At 41.2% G+C, this 18,157-nt stretch overlaps 1 protein-coding gene across 1 annotated transcript; it reads left to right on the forward strand.

The window, feature by feature from the left end:
• The first annotated feature begins 4,564 nt into the window (after positions 1-4,564).
• utp11 (UTP11 small subunit processome component) lies at positions 4,565-7,967 on the forward strand. Its single transcript, XM_075466743.1, has 8 exons — positions 4,565-4,747; positions 4,909-4,970; positions 5,060-5,162; positions 5,261-5,380; positions 6,894-6,987; positions 7,108-7,238; positions 7,458-7,568; positions 7,659-7,967. The coding sequence occupies exons 1-8, from the start codon at positions 4,688-4,690 to the stop codon at positions 7,740-7,742; spliced, it is 765 nt and encodes a 254-aa protein (XP_075322858.1). The 5' UTR covers positions 4,565-4,687; the 3' UTR covers positions 7,743-7,967.
• The last annotated feature ends 10,190 nt before the right edge of the window (positions 7,968-18,157 follow it).

An 18,157-nucleotide genomic window follows, 5' to 3' on the forward strand; every position in this document is an offset into this window, starting at 1 on the left:
AATGCCTAAACAAAACCAAAATGCAAGTTAAAGCAAAAGTCAACAGCAACTGAAAACAAAAGAAAAGAGTAAAACAAGGGCAAGTACTTATAGAAAATACTTGGCTGTACAAGAAACAATAAGATGGGTAGTCATCGCCAATGGCCTCTAGCTTCCTCATGGACTTTTTTTTAACCTTTTCATCGGTTAATCACTCATTTAGTGACAATTTTGCAAAATGTCCTTAAACTCCTGTGAGACTGCTGCTGTTTGACTTGTACTCAGAGATCAAATTGAGTCAATGAAGGTATGTACTAACCAGGTTCGTCCATTGTAGATACAGCATGAGCTAAGCCTACAGTTCAAAAGTGCATGGACCTACATCCACAAATACACACAAAATGTCCAGGAGGAGGAGGAGCCTGCTGATTCAAACCAGAAACCCTATAGCTATAAGGGGACAGCGGTAACCACCGCACCACCGTGCAGCCCTTCACCTCTATAATCCATCCATCCATTTTCTATACTGCTGAATCCGTCGGTCGGGTCGCGGAGGGGCTGGAGCCTATCCCAGCAGTCAATGGGCGAGAGGTGGGGTACACCCTGGACAGGCCGCCAGTCCATCGCAGGGCCACACAGAGACAAACGAGACAAACAACCATGCACGCTCACACTCACTCCTAAGGACAATTTTAGAGTCACCAATTAACCTAACATGCATGTTTTTGGACAGTGGGAGGAAGCCGGAGTACCCGGAGAGAACCACGCATACACGGGGAGAACACACCTCTATAATGTATTGCAAAATTGTAATATTTCATAAACTGTGAAACTGATCAGCAGCCCTGAAAAAATACATTTTGTGAAGTCCTAAAATCCTATAAAGTGTGTCACACTAGCACAACGTAAGTAACATAAATTAGTATGGTAAACTGCATTATTAGAATAACCCAAAAAATGTATACAATATATAAGATTACATTTACACCAAAAAAATCTCAGAGGTCAAAAGGGGTCTCATCAAAACATATGAGATCATGAGACAAAGAAATTGGAACATAGTGGTGGAATCTCTCTAATTCCGAACACTGCGTGTGATCTGCCACGATATTCATTTGTTTTCAGCTGTCTCATGTGATGCTCATGAATGAAAACAGTCTGGACATTAGAAAGATTATTAATGAAAGAAAAGACTAAGAAGGTGCAGAGATAAAATTGTGAATGAATCTAGCAGTTATAAAGTATAGAAACTGTGGGGAACAGTATAAAGTTGGAGGTGACTGACAACGATTTGTGATTTGGGAACTGCCAAACTGCTTGCCTGAACATACAATGATATGTTTACCTACTTTAATATAAGACGAAAAAAGCATGTAATTTTTCAGATACTGTATATTTCTATCACATCTCTTATCACCCTTTGTCTGAAAAGCTCCTTTTAAGGGGCTATGCAAGGGAAAGGTCCAGTCTGCTCTGAATGGTATACCGATTCGTCAGAAACATATGCCAAAGTGTGAAGCAGCTGCTCATTCATTGCTTGAGGTGTGCCAGGCAGGCATCATGTAAATATGTTTCATGGTGATGTCATTAAGTAAAGGCATCGACTACAAATAAGGCGTTCCAGGTAGTTTAGAGGCAGTGTCCTCTGTGGGAGAGATTAAAACCCTTCGGTGTAGCGTGCAAAAAAGCTTCAGCACGATGAGGGAGAGGGGAAACCCCCCCAAAGAAGAATAAGGCCACTTTAAAATCTTATAGGAGAGAATATTAAAAGTGTTTTCCTCTGAAAGTGGAATACAAGTATTAAGATACCAAAAAATGTATATTACAAGCACCTCATGACTTTAGTTCTTTTACTAGTTTCCACCACAACCACGTAAAGGAGAGGCAGCTAAAGAACCAACTTCTGGCTCCTGCATTTTTTAAAGGGCCGTCTTGCCGGTTCTCTCAAGATGAGGACCAACCATGGTTTGGGGAGACATACCAAAGTCCTGAGCTCAGCCCAAGTGCAGAAGTCTTCCAATATGTCAGCAGTGTTATTTTTACAGGGTCATATTAGCAAACCGAATGGCTCTGCATCTGCTCCACAAGGGCATTCCTCCACTGCTGACCCTGAACAAACCCACAAGCTCCTGTGCTCCCGCTCTTGCATCAGCTTGTTACGAGCCCCTGATTTCCAAAGTAGTATTTACCCTTGCTGTGGCTCACCAGGCATTTCACTTGTAATGATAAATACTCATATGAATTAAACAGCACGAAGCCCTGTAAGTCAGAGTGGATATTTAACCCGTAAATACTGGCTGAAGTCTATGTTTGCTTAGCTAAACATGTGTTAGTGGGTGAGTGGATCAGTCAGGCCTTGGGCTGAAACCCTCACAGGAATCAGGGCCATTAGCCATCAGACTGATAAACAAGCCTGTGACATAATGTGGAAACACTGATCCCATTCATAGGTCTCATCGCCCACAAAACATTCTGCATGCCAGGCAAATCTCACACGTATAAAACAAATTCCTTGTGGTTGGCGGGGGATAGTGAGCTTTCATGGGGGAAAAATGGTTGTTTAGTGGAATATCACAATGTCTCACTGGTCTCTTCTCACATCCACAAAGAATTGCAAGTCTGGGTGAGATTAGGGGACTGGTGCCGCCGCGGCTTTGTCTTTGTCTCTCCTCGCCCCAAAATATCCCGTCAGGAAGCGGACAGTGTTTTCTCCCGGGGTAAAGCCAGAGCAGTGACTCCCTCATCTTCTCAGTTCCTGCTGCACTTTCCAAATGGAAAGAAAAAAAACAATGTGCATGAAATCATAATATGTTGGTTATGCAGCATCTGTGGGATTCACTTTAAAAATGTTTTGAATTTAAATGGGGAGTTGCTGTGTGTTTCCTCTTTGAGAAAGTGTGTTTTTAAGAGACATTACAGGGCTTTCTTGAAATTTATTTTAGGTATCTTGGTCTGGACATAAATCAAACTGAGAATTTGGAATCCCTACTAAACCATTTTCATGTTGGAAAAAAATAAACTTGTTACCAATTAGTGTTAACTCTGCACTCTGGCAAATGCAATCCCTCATTATAATGACCAAAATAATTTAGTGTCTGAAAAGTGCAGCCAATACATACTAAGTCAGCAGCACTCTTGTGTTGACGCACGCTTGTTTTAGGTCTTTCTTGTGCCAGGCCTGTGGTGTATACAGCTGGAGAATGGCAAACACAAACTGCCATGATCCTCTAATTGGATAAATATGGCTAATCCCATTTGCCTTTGCTAGTGAGCCATACCGTGCAACTTTTGTATTGGGTACTTAAAGCCAAATAAAGGGCTTAGAAACTAAATGATTCATAAGGAAACTTGGTTACTTTGATGTAAATGTAGTGAAATGTATTTCCACTCATTTACTCATTTCTGAACAATTCATAACACCAGTGATAGAGGAAGTGTTGAAACTTTAAAAAAAGCTCTAATTCAATATTGAAATACTTTATTCCATGTGAATGAAGGTAAAACTTCTGGATTCTTATCAGAAAACATGGGAATACATGGGCATCATAACTGGCAGAATGCTCCTGAAAATGTGTAACTAGACAGTTATGCATGCCGTTATGCTTGCATGAATTATTGTTTTCTAAATTGACCAAATTGACAGGAACTAAACCGAATGTGTCTCAGTATTTTACGCTGGTGCTTACATTTTATGATACCTTTTACCTCAGCTCCACTACACCTCAAAAGGAAATATGTAACTCACAACTTTGCACTTTAAACTTGACTTCACAAATTCTTTACACATAAAACAAATGATGGACTGTTCAAAGTACAAAACAGTTAATACAACATAAACAGTTGAAACAGTTGGGATAAATCAATCAAGTTTTCCTGTATTTTCATTCTTTTCTCTTTCTCTAACAGAAGTATCAAATGGTTCCAGAAGAAAATACTCAGCAGGTTAATCTATAATGAAAACACTTACATGGCACTGATAACTTTTTTTCGAAAATTTTCACGGTGTGGTATTAGAACTTTGACTTGTATGTTGGTACTTCATCTGCCACTGGTAGTGGAAACAATAAGTGGAAATACTCAAATACCACATCTGTAGAACACCACATTTATGACTCCACAATCTATAAATTCATTTATCAGGTAATCGACAGCTACTTCATTAAAGATAATGTTGTCTAACATCTCCAAATAGACTGTTTACTAATTTAATTTGAAAGAAAGAAAGAAAGAAAGAAAGAAAGAAAGAAAGAAAGAAAGAAAGAAAGAAAGAAAGAAAGAAAGAAAGAAAGAAAGAAAGAAAGAAAGAAAGCATTTTCAACAAAACAGTGCCCTCTAGTGTTTATACACACATCTACAGTCCGCGGAACCAAATTTAATGCATTTTCATTTATGGAAAACGCCATTTTAAAGGCTTTACTTATTCTTCAAGTATCCAATAAATAATAATTAATAACATCCTCTTGTCAACGCGATCCTATGGACTTATTATGTGTAAAGTTTTCAGTGAGTATTAAGTTGCGAATCTGCGGAAGTGAAATAAAGCGCAGCGCTGTGAGGACGCCAGGAACCCACGTGTTCAGCTCTCAGGGAAGCACCAGACCTGAAGAGCAACGGGGCGGATTCAGTAGCTCTGTTTACTAGGAAAGCTTCATATATTTTTATTAGGACTCTGTTTGGTAGTTACTAAGCTTAGGGACAGTTTTAAATCATGTCGTCGTTCAGGAAAGCACTGAAGTCCCGACAGAGAAACCACCATGAAAGATCTCAGGTGAGCATTTCAGTGTTTTGTAGGTTAGCTTGTTAGCTAATCTGCTCACTAAGGCACATGAAATATGGCCACAAACTGTAACCAGACTTATAAATGTGAGGCTGTGTTTTCATGACGCAGGCAGAAATGAATACTCATGATAAAATGTCTTGTCCCACCAGCCTGGTTTCAGGAAAAATTTCGGATTGCTGGAAAAGAAGAAAGACTACAAACTCCGTGCAGAGTAAGTTGGACACTTAACGTTTTAATTAGTTCAAATTCTTAATGTTGAATATTTATTTGTGTTTAACTTTGCAATTTCTTTTGTTATAGTGACTATCACAAGAAACAAAACACCCTCGCTGCTCTGCGAAAGAAAGCTCTGGAGAAGAACCCAGATGAGTTTTACTTCAACATGATCAACTCTCAACTGGAGGTGATTGTCAGCATCTTTATCAGATCATCGCCTTAGATTCAGTTATATGGGGGTCTTACCTGAGTATTTAATTTGTTTATTTTGTGACCTGTTGACAGGAGGGAGTTCACGTGATGAAGAAATCCAAGGAGGAGGTGGAGATAACAGAGGAACAGAAGAAAGTGATGAGGACGCAGGATATCAGATATGTGGAGATGAAAAGGGTTGCAGAGGCAAAGGTACGTTAAATGTCTCCAGGACTCAACTGTCCAATGCAACGCCTTTACACTTAAACTTTTGTTCATGTATGTTCCTGAACTACCAATTTTAAGACTATGCAACTTCCTGAACTGGGTTCATGATCTAAAAAAGATATAACTTTGTTCAATGCTCAGTTTGTTTAAAATCCTACCCGATCAACACGTCCAGCATTATCATGTATGTTAAGGTGCGATCCCAACTGGACAGCTCTGTGTACACAATGCATCAAACGATAAACATACTGTGCCACATCTGTTAAGTCCAGCTGCAAAAGTGATCTGTGAGCAGAGCACAGTGGCAAAGTTTAGGCTCTGCTCTGTTCAAACCATCTTTAGTCAGCAACGGTGTGCTTGCAGAGTTTTCTCGAGGATTTTGTTATGTAACTTCTTTCTCATATCACATCTGTTTGAATAATATGAAAATACCGTTGTTAGTGGGACCGAGGCAGATGTGAAACATGTCAGATTTGATCATATCTGTTAGGGTTCAGATGTCACTATATGATCGGATTACTCAAGACGTATAGTAATACCAGGCATTAACAGGGCTGTATTATTGAAAGTTGTTCAGATTAAATAGCAGTATTTTCAAAAACTCTTACATGAGATACCAAAGGCCAGAGCTCATCTCTTGTAGGCTGTTGGACTTAATTTATTCAGGAAGGCGCAGTCAGATTTACTAATTTGCAAGACAATGTGAAAGTGCTTGATTGGCATTCATTCCCAACAACAAGCTTTTTTTGTTTTTTTGTTTTTTTCCAGCTCTGAATGATAGGGACTGTGATAGGAACACAACACCAAATGCACACAGTATTTTTTAATGAGTGTGCTGCCTTCAGGTCTACAAGAATGGCCACAGTTCCCTTCTTCACAGAAACATGTTTACTGACTGTTGGCGCAACTATGTTTGGTCATTGCAGCACTCAGTGACTGCGTGACATAACAAAAACATTCAGGTCAGCAATACCTCCTTTGCGCCACACTTGAGCTGATTTAGGGTGGCTCACTTCACTTCACCACCCCAACAACACTGACGATAACTTTTTATGTGGCGTCCCTTAAACGGCCACCAACTACTTGTGGACAAAGGGTTTGACTACTCCGGAGCGGTTGGAGGAGCACGACAAGGCACCCATTCTGTAAACCCGTAGGCGTACGGGAACAAGCCAGGTTCAGTCAGGCTCCAGCACAAGACTGTGCTGCCAACATTCTGGCAATGGCCAAATGACCAGTTTAAGCTGTTTTAGTGCTCATTTTAAGGCAGGAGGCTTTAATGTTGTGACTGATTGGTTGACACAGGTCGACAATAGTGAGTCATTTACTCAAAAATCACAAACGCGCTTACAGTACACGTGCCGTAATGACTCTTCTGGCACTGTTGTCTAGACATGTCCAGAAGTTTAAGGGTTCCGTGTACATATTATCAGCCTCTCTGAGGATGTCCTTTTCAGCATGTCCTGTAATGTTTCTCTGCATTTAATGTGCCTTTCAGAAAATTGAGAGATTGAAAGGGGAGCTCCATCTTCTGGATGCGGAAAGCAAACAAAAAAACAAACACACTTTTTTTGTGGATTCCAAGCAGGATGGTAAGTACAAATGTTTGCTGCATAATGAACGCAGAGACCTAGTATAGAGACAATCCCTTTGAGTGGCTAACCTGAGATCCTGAGAGAAGTTGCCATCTTTTTTACCTTTTGTGCTCTCAGTGCAGAAATTTGACCTGGCGAGCCACCTCGACACGGCCCCAGAGCTAGTGGACAGAGTGTACAATAGACCAACTCTGAAAACCCTGGAGACAAAGAGCATCCAGGGAGCTGTGGAGCCTCGCAGTATAAAGGTCTGTGATGTTTTTTTTTTTATTATATATATTTTTTTTATGAGTATGGATTGTACACATTCCTTTAGTTTTGATATTGTACATCTGAAATTTTACTGACAGCTCTGTTCTGAAAAAATACAAAAAATGTAACTTTTAGAAAAAATAATGGTTATTGGCTTAAGGCTCTTTGGCTCAGCCCACTGATGGGAGCGTCATGTATTTTTGTTGTACATTTAGAAGCTGGCCAGGCAAAGGAAGCATCAGTATAAGATCCTTTCCCAGAGGATTGACAGAGAGAAGAAAATGTTTGTCATCAGCCAGAAAATTCAGACCCGTAAGGACCTACAGGTGAGAATTCCTAGACACCAAGTATTTTGATGCCAGTGCATTATGACTGTCCACAGTGTTCTGATTTGGTAATGTTTCCTCATATTCTAGGATAAGACCAAGAAAGTGAAGGTAAAAAAGGAAACGCCAAATGCTGCAGCTATTTACAAGTTTGAGGCCAGGAGGAAACGCTGAGACAGGACCACTCGGCAGGCAGAGAAACGGTCACTCTTTGTGATGGGATAGTTGCAACATAATGGACTTCTACTGTGAATACCTACACAGCCTTGATTCTAACAGGGATGTGGAATTATATTCATTCCTTCATTATTGTTGCAGCTATGCAGTTTTGTACATATTTATCAAATACTTCTAGTTTCTTTCAAATAAACACAAAGCAAACATACAAGTTGATGTGGTTTCTTGACATGAAGATAACTGGGGTGGTTATTAACTTTGCGAAACGCTTTTTGCTGAAATGAGAAGGACAAGGGGATGATATTTGTTCAAATTTAGTCTGTAGCCTCCTCGGAGGATGTTGTGCTGCCTAAACTGAGCTGTTAGAATTGTAGCAGTAGGCTTTATTTTGTCCACTAGGGGGCATTGGTAATCTTTGATACAGGGGAAAAAAATAATAATTACAGAGGACACTAAAACACAGCAATTTTGGTTGGCTAATATGGATCCTAATAGTTAAAAGCGTGATTTACCTTTTAGACTTAAAGTTTAAAATGCAGTTACTAAAATTTTATTTTCAGTTCTCAATGTATGTTTTTACCCACTCTTTCAGTGTAACAGGTCGCTGATTCAATAAAGGAGAGAGTGTGGTGTTTGACCCTAAATCTGACTTTTAAACCTGTCAGAACAGACAGTGATGCTCCATTTCAGAGCTCATTCCGATATAGCCAGAGAATTTATATTCTTTTGGGATTTTTACGACACATCTTGCCATCTTTCTTTTTCTTCAGTGAATTATATACGAGTCGCACCACTTAATATCCAGGTTTTACTCAACCTCAAAAGTCAGAAAAAATAATCTGCTTTTAATGTTTTGTTTGATATATATATATATATATATACATTTAATTTATTTAATTTTTGCTCATTTGCTGTTAAACAGTACAGCTGGACTATTCTAAGTCAGATTCAGCTGAGTCGGCAAGCTTCTGAAGGACCAGTTTGCTGATGAAGACCTCTAACTCGCCATTTTCACATGTCACAGCAGGGCAGACACGCCTGAAGCTGACTAAATTAAGTAGGACTTGGATGACCATTAGCGAGCATTGATAATGACATAATTCCTTTATTATTAGCTCACTTAAATCAAAATTCCCTAACTCTATGGCCCTCCATCATGTCCCAGCCTCTGTGTGGTCATGTATGTGCACGTCACAAGTGTAACCAAAGTGAAAGTGTGAATAGACTGGAGAACTGGCGCCCACCAACGGATCACACCGACCCAGATTTGATTGATCATTGGGGTGGCAGCAGCTTCATAAACAGAGCCCATCCATCAGCTTCTTCTGGGAGACACCGAAGGGGAGGAAAGGAGTAGGAACCAGATGAATGTGTCAACAGGCGCAGTGAGAGGTTGAAGGGCTGCAGGAGAGGGACCAGAGGCCTTGGCTCAAACACTGCTGACAGAGCAAAGGTGAGCCAACGGCTCAGAATGAGCCAAAACAGGAAAAGACTAATACTGCTTTAGGTGCTCTCATTTGAAATTCATTAAAGCTACCAGCTTTAAATCACAACAAATATTGTGTTTATATGACATGCTGATTTATTTGTTTTTAAACAGATCAATTACTATATAAGTGTAAAGTAAACTTGTATAGTGAAATGAATGGATTTTACTAAAGTCAAAAGCATACCCCTCTGGCATTTCATTGTTTGACCATTCATGTCACAGCTGTGTTGTATCCTGTGTACACCACTGAATTACATCCTCGGCCAGCTCTCCCTCCCTTCTTTCGCCTTCCTCTCACCCTCCCTGCCCTCTGTTACTGCGTCATGATGCTGAGAGAGCGTGCGTGAACCGGGACCCTGAGGCCCACTGTCCATAAGCGGAGGGGATGAAGGTCGTCGAGGAGAGCCCAGGGGTCAAAACACTGTGTGCGCAGTTCCGGGACCCCTATCTGACTATACGACCCCAGCACAGACGAGCCACTGTTCCTCCTCAAGGTTTCCTTTCATTCCCCCCAGCAACGGGACTCTTACACTGGGGGCAGAGCTCAGGGGTGGGCAGTGGGTGACCTTCTGATTTTAAAGATATAGACAGGCATTCCTCTATTGTCAAAAGCCTCATAATTCATTGGACTATTCGCACAGGCCATCCTGCCTCCCCCCTGCCCCCCATATGCCATCTCTAAAGTTAATGACCCTTGAGGTTTGTTAACGAATAGTCACTTTTGGAATGGGGGGTAGAAATGGAGCTGGGTGGCAGTCACACAGCTGCAGGGTATGACATTGACCCTGATATATAGAAACAGCTCAAGAGTGAAAGTGTAGCCTGGTTAAGAGGGACGACAACACAAAAGATCTTTGTTCTCTAAGTTTAGTTATCTGACTTATTGTGGGAAAAAATCTGTTAAAAAGAAGCACATTTAATATTAGTTTAAATTTTCCACCCTGTTTATTCTATACATACTTGAAACAAGAAATTTCTTTTTTGCTGAGCAGTTTGATCATATTTTCTCACTCAGGCATCTGTCATTGACCCATGTCCATATTTATAATTTGTTTGATGATGATTTGCTCATCCATAAGATTTCAGACTCAAAGCAACAAAAGGAGTACACTAAATATCTTCTATGTTGCTTGCTTATTTTATCTTTTGTTTGTTTTTTCATCATAAAAACTTAACTCATAAGTAACTTGCTGGTTATTCTGTATTTACATTTTCTTGTTATTAGCTGATGCGGGATACAAATTAGCCACCTCCCTATGTGATTTTTAGCCTCGTACTTGATTTTTTACAAAAACCACAAATGCAGCATCTCCACTCACCTCATTCACCTACTTGCCCTGCATACAGATCTGGGGTTAAGTTTGGTTAAGAACGGTGATAATCAATCTCCCAATTACGGAGAGCTGGAGAGTGAGAGGTGGGGAGAAGAGAGAGGTAGCCTGGGGTTTGAGTGTTGGGAGGGTATCTCCAAATGTGAGGGTTAGGGGGATGAGAGGTTGTCTTTATCTGTGTATCCCCCTCTCCTTTAACTTGAAGCCGGGTTTCATGGGGCTTTTGTGGAAAGAGAGGCGGGACAGAGGAAGCGAGGAAGGGTGGGCTGGTGCGCAGGCAGTGTCTTTCACCATGCCAGGGGGAAGCTGTCTGAAGGCAAATTTTTGCAGACTTGACATTGCCCAATCTGCATGCCTTTTTTTGTGTATTTGTGTGCAAGTATTTGGATATCTGGGTATGTTTGTGTGAGTATACACGTGTGCCCAAGTTGAAAATCTGGCTCTTGCAATGAGGTGGGGATCACAAGAGCGTCCTTTTTAGATTGCTGCTAATGAGCCCTGGCTGGCGAGAGGTACTCGAATTGATTAAATTTGCATGGAAGCCTAAATCATGACAGGGGCCTCATACTTGTGCACCCCACCTCGAGGTGCACACACACACACATACATACATGGCACCCCTGCTACACCCCCACCTCCTCAGAAGACCTACAGGGGGTATCTCTTGCAAGAGAGAGGGCCAGGATATATCGGGGAAGGATGTGTGTACATGTTTGTGGGTGTGTGTGTGTGTGTGTGGTGTGGTGTTGAACAGGGCGTGGAGCGCACCCATCTGCCCCGGTATTACTGTCAGTCCATCATTCAAGGGAATGCCAAGCGCGTGCCTTGGGGACGTGTTCATTACGCTTTAACTACCGGATCTGTCCTTGTCTCGCAGCCTCCTTGTGTCGTTGTCTGTCTGAGATTGCATGTATGTATATTTATGCATGTGTCTGGTCGCATCACAATTGAGTGTTCCAAGTTCAAGTATACAAGGGTATTTGTGTGTTTTCAAACTGAGTAATATTCTGTCAATATCCAAACTGGACAGTTTGATACCAAGCTGTGAGTTTGTTGTAACCAATAATTAAATAGCCATACCCATTTTCGCTTGATTCTAATATTCTCAGCATATTAATCCATCTCATCTCTTTCATTCACACAAACACACACTTTTCTTGTTGAGGACTTTTTTGTTTCTCAAAGTTGCTCGTGCGTTTCTCTCACATCATTGCTCTAATGGTGTCTGTGTGACAATGCATGATGAAAGCTACTTTGTGCATTCACATCTGCTTTATATCTACTCCTACTGACACAGAGGTGTTGAGATGAGTGTGTGCGTGCACTGGTGGGGGACAGTGCTCGTGCGTGGTTAGCCTGGGTGATTGCAGTAATCAGATGGGGGTGTTAATCAGAGTTTGTTCGTCAGTGGCCTGATGAGGGGCGATGAGGACTGCTGATTGTAATGCGATGCTTCGATCGGTGTCGCTGACGACTACACAGACAAACCACCAAGAGAATCATTATCATTCAGTGTTTTTTTTTCTTTTTTTTTTTTTGTTCCCCTTCTTGAACACCATGACAGGCCGCCAAAGTGTAAACAAACAAGCAACACACCACACTTCTAAATGCAGGGTAGTATGTCACTAGCAAGATGCAGACTCAATTATTACACTAAATGTTTTCATTCCATTGGGTACAATGACACATTGTCACATGATGGGTTATAAATCACTGTTTGGGTGTCAGTGTCAACCCTATTGAATAACAAGAGCAGGGGGAAGCAATGTGTTGGGGTTAGAGGGGAGGAAAGACGTAGCCGAAAGAGCAGTTTGGGGGTGGGGGATAAAAAAAAATGTGACCCTGTGGTTTATTGTGGTGTCTTATCACAGACAGAGTTGCATCAGACCCCCACCCCACACTTTTGTGGGATGGGGTTGCTGACGCCATTATGGCTGCCTCATCAGCCAAGTCCCTACAAGGGCTGATACAAATTAATTAACCTAATTAGGGACTGTGATTGCGGGTGTGATTATAGGGGCTGGAAGGGGAGGGAGGGAGGGATTGGGAAGATGAGGCAGGAGGGATGGTTCATGGAAGTGGGGGTGCGCTGGCAGCCATGGCCGAGGCGATGATGAGCCGGGAGGTGTGGGAGAGGAGCCAAGATGCTCTGCATGGCTAATGAGGAAAGCTTGCTGGATTCAGTATTCATTTTCTGTTTTCAAATCTCACCTTTTATTTACTGACATTTCTTCTTCATTTTTGTAGATTTCAGCGCTCTATAGCTTTTTTAATGTGCTCCTTCTCTGCGGTCATGATATTCTATTCTTCACTTTGTTTTTACTTCGAATATGTTTTTTCTGAGTGTCATATGACCTTGATGACAAAACAAAAACTTATATTTTTGGCAATTTATTTGACCAAGCAGGATTCCAGATTCATCTACAAAGCAGGAGTCTGCCTTTTGTTTATATTCTGTAGTATCGTGCAACACAGGATGCAGAGCAGCACTGTCTATTGTTCACTTTAACCGTACTCCCCACAAGGAACAGAAATACCCTCTGGGAACATGCATACAGTCCCACACATACATACACGCTCACACAATATCTCATCCTTTCGTATGCACAACCAACCGTGGCTCAGCATCAGATGCACAGACTTTCTGCCTCCTTCTTGCAGAGCCACACAGGCACACTCCTGAGGAGCAATATTCAAATCTCCTTCTATTTGTATTGGAAACAGAACAAAGATATTCTTCAGACCGAAGCAAAATGTGTTTTCTTGCTGGCATCAGCAATTCTAATGTTTCTAATGAGTTGGAGGGGAAGAGGGGGTACTGGAAGCGGCTAGGTATCAGTAAATAAGAAAAAGGAATCATACAAGAACATAAACACTAGAAAAGTTGCTCAGCCATGCAATGTTTGGCTTCCGTTGCCCTAGAAATGCAATAAACTTGTGCCAGCGCTGTCTGCTAATTGCAATGTCACCTTTGAATATTGCCGCTTTATCAGTGCCATACTGGGCTCATGGTGGATTGTGGTATTTGATTTCCAAGATTGTGCCTTTAGCTGTCTTTCTCTCCCCTGCGCTTTCTATCTCACTCTTCTCTTCTTCCTCACTTGCTCTCTCACATTCAGTTTCTGTGTCTCAGTATCAGTCGCTGGGATGTGATTAGGAAGCCACGAGCACACGATGATAGGGAGGTGTTCGTATCACTGCTCTAATCTGGAACCCCAGGGAAAAAAAAGCCACCTTCTGTATTCCTGTCCTGGAGATTATACATTGTAAATGCCTGTAAGGTAACTTGTCTTCATATTTGGAAACATGTGGGGAGGCTTTTTCATGAAAAAATAAGAGAAAACAGAAAAAATGGGATTTTAAAGAGATAGTTCAACATTTTAGTGAATTACACAGCAGCGACACAAATGAAAATATTGATGTAATTTTCATGTATGTGTGTTGAATGCAAAGAAACAGGTTGACTTCAACACTGTTAACAGAGGGCTACAGAAAGTCTGGACCAAAAAAGAAAAGAAAAAAACAAGGGACGTTTATAGCAAACAGATCAGTCATTGACTGACTGGTCTTTGAATTGAGCTAAAATAAAACATACGGTCACATTTCTTAACTATTTCTTTGTCAACATACATAAATACCATGAGGTCTATTCAGTTTCTGCTGCCACAAGGCCTTTTTTGGCATAGGTTTAGTCATCCTCACCAGTATTAAATGTCTGCTGGTTCCGTCTTGGGCCCACCACTTGTAAGCACGGTAACTACGCATGTGGCGTTCAGAAAAACAGCACACCAGACTAAGAATATGAGGAGCAGAAATGAGCCGTAACTATGTACCCAGGCTTATGAAGTGTGTAATTTTTAGACCAGCAAACAAATTATGTGACCGTATGGGTCCTTTGTCCAGAAGATCTGAGTTTAACTATTCAGCGCCGCAGACAGATACCTCTGCAAAGGTATAAAAACAGCTCTAATGTACTACCACCAGTACAAATAATTAGTTTGGAATTAAGAGGAATAACTGGCATGAGTAGATGCTGCTCTTTGACAGCAGACTATTTTCTTAATGAGGTGTTATGAATACTGATATAGATGAAGTCTTTGTACTTCAAGTTTATCAAATGATTTTAAGTTCTACAATAGATGAGAATAAGTTTGTATAGTTCAATCATTTACTATATACTCTTTATAACGTCTATGGTTGCGGGGCTGCTGGAGCACAAGCAGAACATGCAAACTCCACACAGAAAGGCCCCAGCTGAGATATGAACCGAGAACCTATTTTCTGTGAGGTGACAATTCTAGCCACCCCACTATACTGTTCAGCCGAGTTTGAATAATTTGAATCCTTAATCATATTAACAGGGAGTAAATAGTAAGTCAGGTGATGCTCTGACTGAGAAAGCAAGTGTATGTTTTTGTTGGGGTAGAGAAAACCCATGTGATTACTCTTCTTAGTCTTCTGCCAAGAGACAGGAACTTTGAGAAGTCCCTTGCTCCAAAGCTCTAGCCCCACTGATAAACATGAACACTGTCAAGTGGAAGGTAAATGCAGCACTTAAGGATTCTCCTCTCATTCCGTGGTCACTCTTACACTTTAATTAAAGCCCAGAGAGAGAACAAGAGAGAGCGATAGCCCTGCAATGAGCTGATGCTATCAGGGGTCAGACAGGTAAAACCAGTAGGAGATGAGCTAGAGATCTGGCCTCAGACCAGTGCATGTATGTATGTAAATCACACAAACATCCAGTTGTTGGCATACACTACATGTTTAAGTGTGTGCACATGAATGCACACACAAGTATTTTGTGTGTGTTTGAGTGGCCTTACGCTGCTCTACCAGCTAAGCAGCTGCAGCAAGGCTGCTATCAGATATTTATAAGCGGCTCATGAATATGGATGGGCAGCAAGATGGGACTGATGTTTGTCCTCTAAGAGGGGATGAAAGGAGAATGTGCTCCCTTCCCTGAGAGATCAAGTCCGGGCTGCTCACAGAGCTGGAGTGGGAGCTCTGGATTGGGAGTAAGACAAGGATTAGGGTGGGTGCTGGTGGTTCAGCACTTGTGTTAAAATTGAAAGAAATGTGATTTGGATACTCAAGGCAAAGCATTTCCCTCATGGTTATCTAAATTAAAAACTTGTAGTTAAATATTAACCCTGCTGTTAGAGCGAACTATTATACAATAACATATTCATAAATATGTTCTCATTGTGTGTACTTGTGTAAAATATAGAGTTACTTACATCAGAACAGTACAAAATAATACATTGTATACCAAGCTTTACCCACTGTTAGCTGATTCATCAATGTCAGGTCTTTCAACCCTTAAGCTCAATATTTAGCTCTCATCCCGTTTCTTCTATCTTTTAGTTTTTACCTAGACCTTTCCTATGTCTCTTTCTATATGGAAACCTGCTCTCCTGACTGACCCCTTTTGAATCTATCCTATTGGTCTGTTGATCTTGATTCTTTTTATTGATTGAATCCACTGGCTGCTGATTCCTTAGCCAATACAGTAATGAGCCTAAATCAACATGTGCCTTACACTATCTCTGATCACAGTCATATCCTCTTGGCAAAATTGTATTCAAGAATACTTTTCTAAGTTGTGTCTAGGTCATTGCCACTGTGAAAATGAATGTTCAGTAAAAGCAGTCATTCTGACTCCAAGTACCGACATTTGGTCATGCATAACTGACTAGAGTTTACAGAAGAGGTCGTTACACTGAGAGACGGGATCAGAGGACGCCGAGTTTAGGGGCAAGCAGCAGAACTGTAGTACAATGTACCTTTCAATGCTAATCACTGAGTCATCTATCAGAGTTAATACATGGGCGCTAAGCAACCTGTACATGCATTAGACCTCAGCAATTATCATAATGGGTTGTTTTTTAATATGTTTAATAGACTGGCACGACCTTCCCCATTCACTGAGCAGGTACATGAACCCAGCTGATGGGAAATGGACATATTTAGAGACTGAATGACCATTAGGGACTTTTAGCTGTTATGGGTCCATAGTTGTACATGTGAAAAAAGGAAAGGCTAGATGGAAGGACAGATGAATAGATGACAAACAGGAACATTTGTGGGCAAAAGTCAATAAAATGAGCCAAGAGGAAAAGAAGAAAAGGGTGATGTATGCAAGAGAGAATGGATTTTATTGTTAGTTTGCTTATCTGGATTTGTAATACACAAAATGGCTGTTTTCTGGGGCAGCATTTGATCATGCAGCCTTCTTCGCATCTGATTGTGCTGGTGTAGGAGTAGCCTGTGGGCACCACAGAGAAGTACGTCAATGTGGGTGCAATGCGGTACCAGGAGGGCGGTTGGGTAGAGAAGGGGCAGAATCTGAAAAATGTGACTCTGCAAAACCCTCGGGGGGTTAACATTTTGGTTTTCTCTGAGCCTTTGTGGTAGTGGACAAATGATCCCAGGAGTCGGACAATAATGTTTTTTATGGGACTCTAAATGTTGAGCTCAACAAGGTCATTGTGGGAGTGTAATGGCCAGCACGTGGCCAGGCTTGAACTCCAGCAGCTTTGCAGTTGGTCTGGGGGCCAGAGGGGAGGAGAGGAGGTGGGAGGAAAGCAGGGACTCACCCCTCGGGTTTCTCTGACAAGCCCTCACTTTGTTCTTATGAGAGACAAGAGCCACTCAGAACATAAAGTACCTAGATGGACACACTGTGCCAGGCCTGACCATACTGGGTCTTGTAAACTGGCCCAGAGAGATAATGTTTCCCTGTTGCTAATCTGTTCCTGGATGCCCACGCCCTGGCATCTAGTGAACAATAACCCTTTCCTGCTTCAAACAAGAATCCTTTTCTCAGTCCTTCTTGTCAGATTTTTACTGTGTATCTCTCCTCTGTGTGATGTATCTGTTTATCAGTCAGGATAAAGGACTTCACTGTAGTCTGGCTGTCCACTTCGCAGTAATATTAGGGAGCTTTGTGTACCTCGACTGGAACTAAGGTGTTGATACGTCATGTTTAAGACCTGAACTGTTCATTTATTGGAGAACAAGAACAAGTTTCAAGTAAATACTAATCCAATAATACTCTTTGCTTACTTTAAATAGTATGTTTCAGTTTTTCCACTTATGAGCATGCTTTGTTTCACTGAATACATTTACATGACACTAGAAAAAAAAAACATTTATTCTGCTAATCTGACCAAAAGTGGACTTTTAAAATACACTGCGATCATTAGGGGTGGGCGAAAAAATCGATTCATGTACATATCGCAATTTTTTTATGGGATGATTTTAAAAATCGATTTTTCTCCCCTGAATCGATTTTTTTTTTTTTTTTTTTTTTTTAACCCTTGTCCTGTCCAGCATTATGGCAGCAGAATTGTAATCTGAATACTGTTTATGCTAAACACATTTGCTATGCCAAGGGAAGCTTTATCGATTATATTACATCATATCCGTGTCCAGATAAACTTCATCAATTCATCACATTAAAGGTAGGGTAGGAGATCCTGGATTTTGAGTCCAGCGAAGCTGCATTTTGAAAATACACAGGTAAAAAGTCCCAACCCTTTTCTTCACTTTCCCCCCGAAGGCACGCCTCTAGAGTACATGAACGCGCA

This window comes from Odontesthes bonariensis, chromosome 5, assembly GCF_027942865.1.
Source record: "Odontesthes bonariensis isolate fOdoBon6 chromosome 5, fOdoBon6.hap1, whole genome shotgun sequence".
Lineage (NCBI taxonomy): Eukaryota > Metazoa > Chordata > Actinopteri > Atheriniformes > Atherinopsidae > Odontesthes > Odontesthes bonariensis.

What these genes read in the sequence shown, in the direction of transcription:
- utp11 (XM_075466743.1), top strand. Translation starts at nt 4,688, where the DNA reads ATGTCGTCGTTCAGGAAAGCACTGAAGTCCCGACAGAGAAACCACCAT. An exon ending in ACCACCATGAAAGATCTCAG is followed by an intron (nt 4,748 to 4,908) that starts GTGAGCATTTCA and finishes TTGTCCCACCAG; the next exon opens with CCTGGTTTCAGGAAAAATTT. An exon ending in AGACCCGTAAGGACCTACAG is followed by an intron (nt 7,569 to 7,658) that starts GTGAGAATTCCT and finishes CTCATATTCTAG; the next exon opens with GATAAGACCAAGAAAGTGAA.